This window comes from Peromyscus eremicus, chromosome 19, assembly GCF_949786415.1.
Source record: "Peromyscus eremicus chromosome 19, PerEre_H2_v1, whole genome shotgun sequence".
Classification (NCBI taxonomy): Eukaryota; Metazoa; Chordata; class Mammalia; order Rodentia; family Cricetidae; genus Peromyscus; species Peromyscus eremicus.
The window spans coordinates 13689318-13701824 of NC_081435.1; the positions used below are offsets into that span (position 1 = coordinate 13689318).

Genomic DNA, 12507 nt, shown 5'->3' on the forward strand with positions numbered 1-12507 from the left:
AGAACTAGGTGTGTTTTAGTTCGAACTGGCCATTTCCAAGTCACAAGATCCAAGTTCCAAGATCACTGGGTCTTGTTTTTCTAGTCCACAAATCTGGATGAGATTAAGTACTTCAATCCAATGCTTAGCATGCACATTTTTTTCAGTACAGATAACCTCCCCCTAAGGTCACACAGATGTAAGACAGGCTGCTAATGGTCAAACATCTGTGAATATATAAAACTACTAAACAGCCTGTTGGGCCAGTTGGTGTGCATGCCTTCATACAACTGCTCGTCTGCTAACCAGAAAGGTACTAGTTGGGCCACTACTTGGCACCTGCTCATGCCTTCTTTAGACTGGGTACCCCCAAATGATGATGATCTGTGTGGGGACAAGTCTGAAGTCAGCAATCAGTGTTACTATAAATTAATGTCTAGTGGGAACTTACGACTAGCCAGAGTCAATTAAGTATAAAACCCACTGCTTCCTTTTCCTGTATACCATGAGGGATTTTAGACCAGCCCCTTGTCTGAGCTTCCTTCCCAACAGATACACAGGTGTCAGAGCCGGCAAGACAACACATATTTGCCAACTCTAGTACTCTTCTGTGCTTTCACATGACCAAACAGTTTGGGCCCTAAAACTGTTAAGTCTGGCATTCCACCCTGAGAGGTTACCCTGAAATAAGAACTCTGTCACCCCAGCAGTCATTCAAATGTGCCACCTCAAACACCTACTGGAGAGAGCCAGCCACAAATAACAAGTACAGCAATTCCGGGTGACTGTATCTTAGAGCAGAGGAGCTTACAGCTTTATTGACAGCAATGTGTTTCCTCTCCGCCACAGAGAAAAGACCCAAACCAAAGTCCCTACATTTTCTTGTATAACTTAAAAATACATTATAGCATACTACATATTTATACTTCAATAAATCTTAATCTATAAAGCACATTTCTTATAATTGTTATCAGAAATCTACGAACAAGCTTCATTCTGCCTTACTTCATCAGCTGGCATTGCATTTATTACTGCTTTTCAATAGGCTCACGCAAAAATCTCACTTTTCATTTTAAAATTTGACCAAGCACCAGATATAACCCAAATCGCTGGAAATACTTGTACTCCCATGGATCATTTTCCATGTAATGATGCCTGTCTTACATAAAAAAAAAAAAAAAAAAAAAACCCTCTTCTTACACTCAATGCTTTTAACTTCCAGAGTTTTCCATTAAACAGTAGAATCACAGTACTTGGATTCTTAGCCAAGGCATACAGAATCCTACAAATAAAATGTATTACTTTTAATATGTTTTTTAAAAAATGTGTTAAGACTGTAAATTAAAAAAATTCAATAATTCTGACAGTTAATAAACTAGTTATTAATAGCCTAGTTGTTTATTTTTAAAGTAGAACAGTCCATTCAACTTAACATGTAGTTATAACTGCAATGCTCCTAGAAATTACATTGGGGTTTTTAAGATTCAAAATGTTCAAACTAAGAGTGTATCTTGAACTCACCTCTGAAAAGTGCTAAGAACTGACTAGCTAGCTAGCTTTCTGAGCTGACGTCTCTCCCTCTAAACACAACACACGTGTTAGAGAACTACAACTCTGGGAATCTCAGAGGTGACCTGGAATGCTAATGGGGAACCCCTATGACTTACAGTGGAACAAATGCCTCCCTACTGAGAGTAGGCTTACAGTACCTAGCACAGTGCATTGTCGGTGGAAATGTTTAATAATAATGCGTGGCTGTTTTAGCCTGTTCAACCCTTTTGTACCAAAGGAATAAAGAGCAAACCTGATAGTGTTGCCCTCTCATCAAGGAATTTTCTATCCTTAACTAGGATTTGTGAGTTTTCCCTAAAAGCCACATCATATAATTGCCCTAATTTTACACTTGCTTTTCAACACCAGCATTCATACGAATTCTTCCTTAGTGTTATATTTACCTTCACTTTCACACAGGCAAACTGCTTTCATTAGTCAGATGCCCACACATGAAATAGAATCAGTTTCTTGTCTGGTTGTAAGTTTTCCTTTAGAAGGATGGCTGTACTTGACCGGTGCACTTCAATGTGTAATTTCTCCCTCTCACCCCTGGCAGTTTCACCCTCACTGCTCATCTGAGATCTCCAGGCTCACTTAACACTGACGCTTTGGCCAGCCTTTATCTTCTATTTCTCCCAAACAAACTCAAACTGAACAAAAGGAAACTAAATTTCCAAAGATGTTTTTAAATGCTTGAAGATGGGCTTTTAGATTTTACAATTCCTATGTTGCCTTTTAAAATAGAAAGGTATGTATCCTTACAAAACATTCCAATGACCAACACAGAAATAAAGTATTTGTCTGAAAAAGGAAATTGTTAGAAAGGGATAAAGAATCAGGTAGCTCATTACTTGGGGGAAAAAAGAGAATATAAACATCACATGGAAAATTTAGGTATTAACACCTGAATTATTTAAAATTTCAGTTTCTAGGCATAACACCATTTCTTTCACAATAATAATGGTGAATGAAGATTTTTTTTTTGTACTTCCCAATGAATTTTCTCAGTCAACAGGGAAAAAAAAATCTTTTCTGTATCACTTCATGTTTTTAATTTTGTCTTCATTTCTGAAGAAAAAGACCTGAGTGCTTATCGTTTCCCCTAATTTCTTAAACTTTCACAACATTCAAAAGTTTTTCTGCATTGTGTCTTCTCTGATGTCTAAAAAGATTTGAACTTTGACTATAGGATTTTCCACACTGAACACATTCATAGGGTTTCTCCCCAGTGTGAATTCGCTGATGGTTAATAAGCCCAGAATTCTGGCTAAAGGCTTTTCCACACTCGAGACACTTGTAAGGTTTTTCACCAGTGTGGACTCGCTGGTGCTGCACAAGGATGGAACTTCTGCTGAAGGCTTTTCCACACTCGACACATCCGTAAGGCTTCTCCCCACTGTGGATCCTCTGATGAAGAATAAGGGCTGAGCCCTGGCTGAAGTGTTTTCCACATTCGTCACAAATGTGCTGTTTCTTTCGAGAGGGATTTCTCTTTCTTTCAAATCTGCCCTTGGGAAAACAGGTTTCTCCATATTTAAAGATTTGAGAAACACCTATATTAAGAGGGCCAGGATCATTATGAGCTTCTGCAGCTGAGGCCGCCTCCTGCTTTGGAACCAGGGCTCCATTTTCTGTCCTGGCATCATCTTCTGAAATAAAGAGAAAATGCAAATGTCACTCAGTTCCTACCTGAAGAGAAAAGAGCTTGAAGGGAAAAAATGGTCTGGTTTTTTTTGTTGTTGTTGTTGAGACAAGGTCTCACATGTAGCCTAGGTTGACCTTGCAGTCACAGAGATCTACCTACCGCTGCCTCCTAAATGTGTGAATTAAAAGTATGCACCACCATGCCTGGCAAAAGAGTTTTTCATGAACTAAAAACAACAACAACAAAACTGTACACATCTATGAATATATATATAAGGTTGACAATTCTCAAAAAAGAAAAATGGGGAGGTGGGGGGAGATTATGATGTCAATGAGCTAATGGCATGATTGCAAAATGACACAGAAGGGTTATCTACATTTTTTTTCTTTTTTCTTTTTTGGTTTATTGAGACAGGATTTCTCTGGATATCCCTGGCTGTCCTGAAACTCATTCTGTAGACCAGGATGGCCTCAAACTTAGAGAGCTGCCTGCCTCGGCCTCCTGAGTGCACCACCAACCACCCAGCCAGTTTCATCTAAACTTAACATAGGGGCTAGTGAGATGGCTCAGGCATGAAGAGCACATGATCTTTCAGGACCCAAGTTCAGTTCCCAGCATCCACACTGGGAGGCTCACAACCATCATAACTCCAGGTCTAGGGGGTTCAATTTCCTCTTCTGACCTCTTTGGGCAACTGAACAAATGGCATACATAAATATATGCAATATACACAAAAAAGTTTTTTAAATAGAACATAGTCAAAAAGGTGACAAACAGATGATAAAATAAAGGGGAAAAATCAAACTGAAATGCCAGGTCTGAAAGAAACTTTGGGAAGAAAAATGATGGCCATTAGGAAATGATTTTTAAGAAATTATATCAAAATGAAGGTACAAAAAAAAAAATCTGTCAAACAATAGTTATTGTTGAAGTAAGTCAGTGTGTCACAGTCAATACTGGACTCAAAGCGCAACATGTGAGTCCTGAAGCAAAGAACTGGGCGTGGTGGCACACTCCTATAAGCCAGCACTCAAAGGAGGCAGAAGGCAGACACGTGTGAATTCAAGGCCAGTTCCAGACCAGTCAGGGCCACAGAATGAGACCAAGTCTCAAAAAAAAACAGAACAAACAAACAAAAGCTAAAGCTAATCTGAGTGCAGCCTGTGTTAACCAAAGGCATCCATCACACTTAAAACTTCAACACACAATAAATGAAGGTTCCGTGTTAAAGAAACTTGCCCCAATTTGGTATTTGTCATGGCAGCTAAAAAATGATTCCGTTTAAGTCTTAGTAAGATGTGTCTAGAAAACAAAAGCTTCAATTTTATAAGTAGCAACACTGCCTACCCACGGACAGAGGTAAGAGCAAAACTCAGTGACAATTTTCCTGAAACTTAAGTCATACAGCGTGGACAGGTAACACATGGTGAGAAGCAGCACTCAACAGTGGCCATAATGGATGTCACAAGGGTGAGTCAAGCGAGAAAGCAGGAGAGGGAGAGCCAGGGGCCCGAGGGTTAGAGGCTTAGATACTTGGAAAGTATGACGGGTAAGTGGGGACACATGACATGAAATAAATGGAACTTTCTGAATGGGAAAGTGGTCAGACTGCTAAAATAAAGCCAACAGCAGAAAATGCACCTCCTAAGAGCAAGTATAGTTCTCAAACGATCACACTGAAAAATGTCCCACAAGAAGGAAAAAGCACAGGGTGAGCAGATACACCTCTGCCTCAGTTCTGATTTCTAGCACCACCCCTCACACGGGAAGAAAACCTGGTCACATCCTAATGTTTGGCATACTGTTATAGCATTATCTCCACCTACCTCAAGGACTGATTCTTAAAGCATTCTCAAACAAAACTCCAGATAAACAAAATGCAACACAGCAATTTAGTATACTAGGTCATATAAACAAGTATACAGCATTAAGTACCAGTATATCAGAAACAAAAAAATCTGAATTATTACAATTATACTTTGCTATTTCTGCACTTAAACCATATTATAGCTTGGGAGCCTAGTTTGAATAAACACTTAAGAAAAAGTGAAAAATTTACCCTCCTATCATTTGTGGGTTTGTTTTTTTGTTTCTTGTTTTTTTATTTAAGTTTCTAGAGGGCTGTAGAGATGACTCAGTAATTAAGAGCACATACTGCTCTTGCAAAAAAAGCCAAGTTGAGCTCCCTGCACCCTCACTGGGCAGCTCATTAACCACCTATAACTCCAGGGAATCCAATGCTCTCTCTTGACCTCTGAGTACCTGCACTCACATGCACATCCTCATACACAAGCACACAGAATTTTTAAAAGAAAATCTTTTTTACAAGTCTCTTCAGGGGTCTGGAGCGATGGCCCAGTGGTTGAGCACTGCTGCTCTTCCAGAGGACCTGAGTTTAATTCCCAGCACCCACACAGCAGCTCACAACCATCTGTGACTCCGGCTCCAGAGGATTTGACATCCTTTTCTGACTTCCAAAGACAACACCCAGCATGCACATGCTACACAAACACACATGAAGGCAAAATACCCATACACATAAAATTAAAAATAAAATGGAGTTTCTTAATTAAAAAAAAGAGAGAGAGAGAGTAGGTAGAATATTGAAGCAAAAAGCAAAAATAGATGAAATTTTAGGAAGACTTCAGAAATAAAATCAAAAGGTTGATGGAGACTCCAAATAAGTCCACTGTATGAATATGGTGACGCAGGAGACTACAAACCCAAGAGCATAAACCAGGCGACAGATGAGCAGTGCCGTGTACGAAACAGACAGGGTCTACAGCACTGGCTCCGAACAAGGCAAATGTGAACCCAATATGAGCAGTCTTCACGAAAGCAGGCCCGAAGAAAAGCTAAAGATGCTAAAGTCTAGGAGTAAACACACCCGAGGCCATGAGTCTACCAGAGAAAGGTCAGCCTCTAACAGGACAGCTATTTCTAAACAGCAGCTTCAAAGTGTTTTGCTGAAAGAACAAGCAAAGCACTCTGGGAAAAGGCCACATGGTGTCCTGGTCCTCACCACAGTGCCTCAGAGAGTGGAGTTCCCAGGATGCCCACTTGAGCTGGTTCTCTACAGCATCAAGCTCAGAACTTGGTAATCCCTGAGTGTCTTCTTGAGGTATCTCCTCTACAAGCACTTCCCGTTTTCGCCGACGGACTGAAACCTGAAAACAAGATTTTAGTTCGGTTGAGAAGGATTTTGATACTGAGCACACATAAGAGAAGCCACAAAAACACACTACAAAGTCTCAGACAGCAGAGCAGTGTTAATGGAATATTTGTTTAACTATGTACAGATATGTTGCATTTGTTTAATTACATAAAGATGTGTTGCTGTTTTACCTTGCCTGCCTAAGGTGCCTGATTGGTCCTAATAAAAAGCTGAATGGCCAACAGCGAGAGAGGAGGTATAGGTGGGGCTTCTGGGCAGGGAGAGTAAGTAGGAGGAGGGATTTAGGCTTGGAGAAAAGGAAACGACAGAGAAACGCCAGAAGCCAGTCAGCCAGACACAGAGGAAGCAGGAAAGTAGGACATACAGAATGAAAAAAAAAAAAAAGGTAAAAAGCCCCAAAGCAAAACGTAGATGAATAGAAACAGGTTACATTAAGTTAAAAGAGCTGGTGGCTGAGCATTCATAATAAATAAGTCTCCTTTATTAGGGAGCTGGTTGGCAGCCCAAAGAAGATTCCACCTACAGAGCAGCACAGGTATTGCAGAGCAGTAAGGGACCAGGAGAGAGGCCCAGGCACAACTTTAACTTAGTCAAGCGAAGTTAATCCAGCAGCTGCCTACTGCTATGTTAGTTAGTGTTTCTGACTAAAGTGAGGCAAGCCTGCTCACCGGCTGTCCAGGGTCATCAAGCTCACTCTCCAAGTCCTCTAGAACGGTCACTGCCTCCTCTCCATTCTCTGGATGATGTTCTCGAACCCAAGTCTGTAGCTCCTTGGGTAGGATGGCAACAAACTGCTCCAACACTACCAGCTCCAGTATCTGTTCCTTCGTGTGTGTCTCTGGTCTGAGCCACAGGCGGCAAAGTTCTCGGAGCTGGTTCACAGCCTCTCGGGGACCTGGTGAATCCTGGTATCCAAACTGCCTGAACCGCTGTCGGAAAACCTCCGGGTCAGGGAGATGATTCCAGGAAATGCTTGATCCCTCTTCACCATCAGGATCCTCCTCTAGTTTCACTCTCAGAACTTTTTCTTCTTCATCTGGATTTGGGATGATAAGTATTGAATCTTCTTCCACCGGCTGTGCAGACATCCTGTTACAATACTTCAGGAAAAGGCAGTAGAGGCAGGAAAGACCTCACTCAGAGAAATTCTCTGAGTTTTCCTCCAAGGTACTCCTAAGGTATAAGAAATAAAAGACACATAAATTACCAAATACCCCAAGATATTTGAAAGCAGCAGAAAAAAAATAATTTTTTTTTACTGGATTAAAAATTCCAATCAAGGGCTGGAGAGATGGATCAGAGGTTAAGAGCACTGGCTGCTCTTCCAGAGGTCCTGAGTTCAATTCCCAGCAACCACATGGTGGCTCTCAACCATCTGTAATGAGATCTGGTGCCCTCTTCTGGCATGCAGGCATACATGCAGGCAGAACACTGTGTACATAATAAAACTTTAAAAAAAAATCCAATCGATAGTCTATACTGATTGAAATACAACCATAGTTGGTAGACTACAGCCAAATCTAGCCTGCTGCCTATTACACTATCCATAGAAAGAGTAGTGTAAAAATTTAAATGGCTAAAAAGCATAGAAACATTTTATGATGGGAATATATGATGTCTCTGTCTAGGACCAACAAGGTCAATCAGTTTGCAGAGGCACCGGCTTCCAAGCCTGATGACTGAAGTCCAATGACCAGCATGTACATAGGAGAGACCTTACTTCTTCTGAAGTTGTTCTCTGGCCTCCACAAGTGTGACATGACATGTGCGCGCGCGCACACACACACACACACACACACACACAGTAAAAAATATTTTAAATTATAAAAAATGGTTTATATTTATTTTACGTTCATTAGTTTTTGCCTACAATGTGTGTCTCTGTGAGGGTGTTGGATCTCCTGAAACTGGAGTTACAGACAGTCGGGAGCTGCCATAGGGTGCTGGGAATTGAACTTGGGTCCTCTTGAAGAGCAGCCAGTGCTCTTAACCGCTGAGCCATATCTCCAGCCCCACAATATTTTTTAAATTTGTGTCTATGAACCATTAAATTTAATCATGGTTCAGGCTATAATGGCAGAGTTGACAGGGTTCAACAATTTCAGCTAAGATCTAAAGCAACTTCATATTTACTATCTGGCCCTTTCCAGAAAAAGATTGCCGGTCTGTGATATATAGTCAACAAAAGGGAATTTAATAACCTAAAATCCCATGTAAGAATCAGCCTATCACAGTGTTCTCCACATGTTCTGAACCCTTGGGGCTGAAGAATTGGTTCAGCAAGTAAGAATGCTTGTTGCCCTTGCAGAGGACCCAGATTTGACTCCCAGCACCACAAAGCACTCTTCTGACCTACTTAGGCACCAGGCAGACACATGGTACACACATACATAAAATAAAAAACTAAATATTCAGAACTGTAGGATACTTAAAATATTCTTTGACATTTATTTTGTGTTTGTACATCTCAGCACAGGTGTGGAAGTCAGAGGACAAAATGCAGGAGTTAGTTCCCTCCTTCTGCTATGTGGAATCTGGGATCCAACACAGGTTGTCAGGCTTGGAGCAAGCTCCCTACCCGATGAGCCACTTAGCCCACCCCACTTTTTGTTTTTGCAAATCTGAAGTAGGAAACAGGTCAACTGCCCCCCACCTCCCCCGACATCCTACTCTACCCCCCCCCACATGGTTAGAGATTGTATACTAGGACCTTGCACATGTGCGCTACTGCTGAGCTAATGCTCAGAATGTGAACACACATACACACACACAGAGACAGAATTCTTTAAATTTAAAAAATACTAAGTTGTTTAGGAACTCCCTAAAGAAAATATATGTGAAAAATGTTCATTAGTAGCTGGGTATGGTGTCCTAAACCTGTAACCCTTGCCCCTGGGTAGAAGCAAGACTATCCTCATCTACATAGCAAAGCCAGCTGGGCTATTAAGAATTTGTCACAGATTCACTTTTACACAGTTCAATAACACATCACAGAACACTGGGGAAGAAACTATTTCACATAACATGCAAATGTTATTTAGGCATCCACCACACCATACATGCATTTAAACTCACAGTTCATCAACTGCTGCGATTATTAGGAAAAAGCACTCACAATTTCTCACAGTGGCCTGGAGTCTTTTTCATTAAGTAGTTTCCTCTAGCTTTTTCTTTGGGGAAATCTCTGAGCTACTTTCTGATCCTTTTAGTATTTGCAAAATCATACCGGTCCCACGGTTCATAGCACATTAAGAATAATAAGCTTAGCCTGTCGGCGGTGGCACACGCCTTTAATCCCAGCACTTGGGAGGCAAAGGCGACAGATCTCCGAATTCGAAGCCAGCCTGCCTGGTCTACAGAGCAAGTTCCAGGACAGCCAGGGACACACGGAGATACCTTGTCTCCGAAACAAAACAAAACAAACATAAAAAGAATAATACAGCTACTGTTTATCAGAGCCAACAATATAAAAAACAGAAACTTAAGAAAACCTTATTGAAACCTGTCAAGATGAAGACAAAGAATCAGAAAATACTGTATCAAACAGACAGACCACATAGATCCTTTAAATATTCTTGAGTGGGGTGATGGCCCGACAGCAAAACCCAACAGCTACCTATCTGTTCCTATTCCTGGACCCGACCCTATCAACGGCTCAAGCACTTCTACGTAATAGAAATGGCTTTTTCTTCTATTTTGTACTGCACCAGGCTCGTGGGACGAGGAGGAACGCCGTCAAGCACTTGGCGGGATCCTGGTCTTCAACGACCCCCCGCCTCACAGCGCCGAGCCCAGCCAGCCCCAGAAACTCCGGCCGATGTCCTCTTCCCAGCATTCACCGCGAAGGGCCGCAGAGGCCCCAGGACACCCAACCACACAGGACAGGCCCGGCGGGACTACAAATCCCAGAAGGCCGTGCGCGAGAACCACCGGATTCCCCCCCCCCCCCCCCCCCGGGCTTGAGCGACTCCCAGAACCCTCCGCGAGCCGCCAAAGCCTCGAAATAGAACAAAACCGGCCGGTGGGGGAGGGGCGCGCAGGACGGCGAGGACGCGGGCGCAGGAGGCTCTGCGGACACCCCAAGTGCGGCAGGCCGCCGCCGCCGCCGCCCTTCCGCCGCGGCCTTCTCCGCGCACGCCCGAGACGCCGGCCGCTGCCCGGCTGCTGCGCCCCGACCCGCAGCCCCCTCCTCGAACCCTGCCCCCGCACGCCGCTGACCTCTGGCTCGGGCCCCACCGCAGCCTCGCCGTCCCGGGCTGACGCTGCGCCGTCCGCTTCCAGCCTCTTCCCACAAGCCCCCGGCGCGCACGGCTTCCGGTCCGCAGGACGGGGGGCGGGGGTATGGGGGGGGGCAGACGAAGCCCCGAGTTGCCATGGGGACGCGCGGCAAGCGGGGGGGGGGGCGGGGGGAGGTGCGGCTTGATGACAATGGCCGCATTGAAGCTGAGCTTGGCTTGGGGCCGGGGCCGGAGTGGGCGCTGCTCTCTGTTCCACTTCCCCAGAAGGAGAGGGGAGCAAGAGGGAGGTGGGCGGCGGTTTCCCCAGGGTCCCGTGCTCCTCCTAGGAACCCTCTGGGGTAACTCACGAAAGTGAACATTTCTGAAAGCCCGTCGCAGTCGTGCCCGGGCACGATCGCTGCGCTCGACGTGCAAATCATTTTCTTTACCCCCTACCCACCCCCCCCCCACACACACCCTATAGTGCAGGAACTTTCACTATTCCCGCTTCAGGGCCGAAAGCTCATTGTAAGTAGGAAGCGAGGTTTGCACTTAAACGTGACTCAAACCGTTGTCTCCCACGAGCCGCGTTACAAAGATTATGACAAGTTATCAAAGAAACAAGATGAGACTAGTTAAGAACCTTGGCTAGTTGTCACAGGGAGTTTGCAGAATAGATGCATGCTGGTTATTTCATGCCAAAAAGCAGCTGCAGGCATCACCAATCAGACCACCTCTTTCCCTATTTTAAGTCCTCCAGTGCATCTCAACTACCTTAACTATGACATTAAACATTTGTTACATTGTCCTGCAGGTCGTCTATGGTCTGTTGCCTACTTTTTCCCTCTGACTATGACCAATGCGTATTGTGGCGCCTCAGCCTCAGCCAATGCTCTTTCCTCCAAGTGGCCCCCATATGCTTAGGGACACTCTTAGGTGATCCCATTACTTTTAGTTGTGCTTTGAAAGTCCAGGAAAGGTTGGGTCGTCTCTGTCCTGGTTACCACAGTACTCCCACCTAGTCTTAGGATGCTGGCTGGTACATAGAAAACTACATTTTCTTTGAGTAAATGAATGAATTGTGGGCTGGTCACATTGCGGCCTTTGCTAGGTCACATGTCAAGTCTCAGAAATGGCACAAAAGAGCCCTGTTTTGGAAAGTCCTGTTAGAAGCATAGGTCAAGCCTGCAGAACATTTAAAAGATCCTCAAGCTTCGCCTTATTGTCTCATTCAGGAAAGGGCCTCTGCTGGGTTAGTGAATGAGAGCAGTAAACAAGCCTCTGACCCAACAGCGAGACACTTTATTCCAACCAGAGCTCACCTTCCCATAACCCCTGCTAACTCCTTTCTCCATTGTGCAGCTTTAATCCAGCATTTTCACTCTCGGGTTTGGCTGCAGCCAGGATCCAGCCTGGCTGCTCCCTGCAACCTTTTGCTCTTCTGTGACTCCTAAGAACTAACTCAAAGCATACTGCCTTGATTCTTTAAGAGATTCTACAGCAAATTAATCCCGAAAAACAAAAATAACCAACATACTCGTGTAAAAATGTGATATTTTGTGATCTGCTTTGCCTCTTGATTCCATTCTCCGTCATTTTTACAGTAGTAAATGGGTACCATTGTGAGAATTGCCTCACAACATCACTTCTTTGAAGGCACCCACTTAGGAAAACTGTCCTTTCAAGCCCTGGTCTGAGGACTTTTTTTCCAGAATGGTAACCCTTGTCTTCGTAGAGATCTAGTCACATCGGAGCACCCTGGGGCTGGAGAGACCACTGGCAAGAGCTCATACTGCTGTCCAGCAGCCTGGGTCAGCTTCCCACTCACACCCACCTGTAACTTCAGCTCTGGAGGATCCAGCAACCTCTTCTATCTCCACTGTGCTTGCACACACGTGGCACATACACCACACACACAAATATACACACGCATACAT

The 12507-nt window shown here is 43.9% G+C and overlaps 1 protein-coding gene across 5 annotated transcripts; it reads right to left on the reverse strand.

The window, feature by feature from the left end:
• Positions 1–1358: 1358 nt before the first annotated feature.
• Znf24 (zinc finger protein 24) lies at positions 1359–11330 on the reverse strand. 5 transcript variants are annotated; one of them, XM_059245902.1, is made up of 4 exons: positions 11214–11330; positions 7022–7526; positions 6201–6345; positions 1359–3182 (listed from the first exon to the last, which is right to left on the reverse strand). In XM_059245902.1, exons 2-4 carry the CDS (start codon positions 7439–7441, stop codon positions 2644–2646), a joined length of 1104 nt encoding a protein of 367 aa, XP_059101885.1. In that variant the 5' UTR covers positions 7442–7526; positions 11214–11330; the 3' UTR covers positions 1359–2643. The 5 variants fall into 5 exon arrangements, with proteins under 5 accessions (XP_059101885.1, XP_059101888.1, XP_059101884.1 ...); XM_059245905.1 differs by lacking the exon at positions 11214–11330 and adding an exon at positions 10572–10694 and having other exon boundaries at positions 1359–3179; XM_059245901.1 differs by lacking the exon at positions 11214–11330 and adding an exon at positions 10572–10694.
• Positions 11331–12507: the final 1177 nt, after the last annotated feature.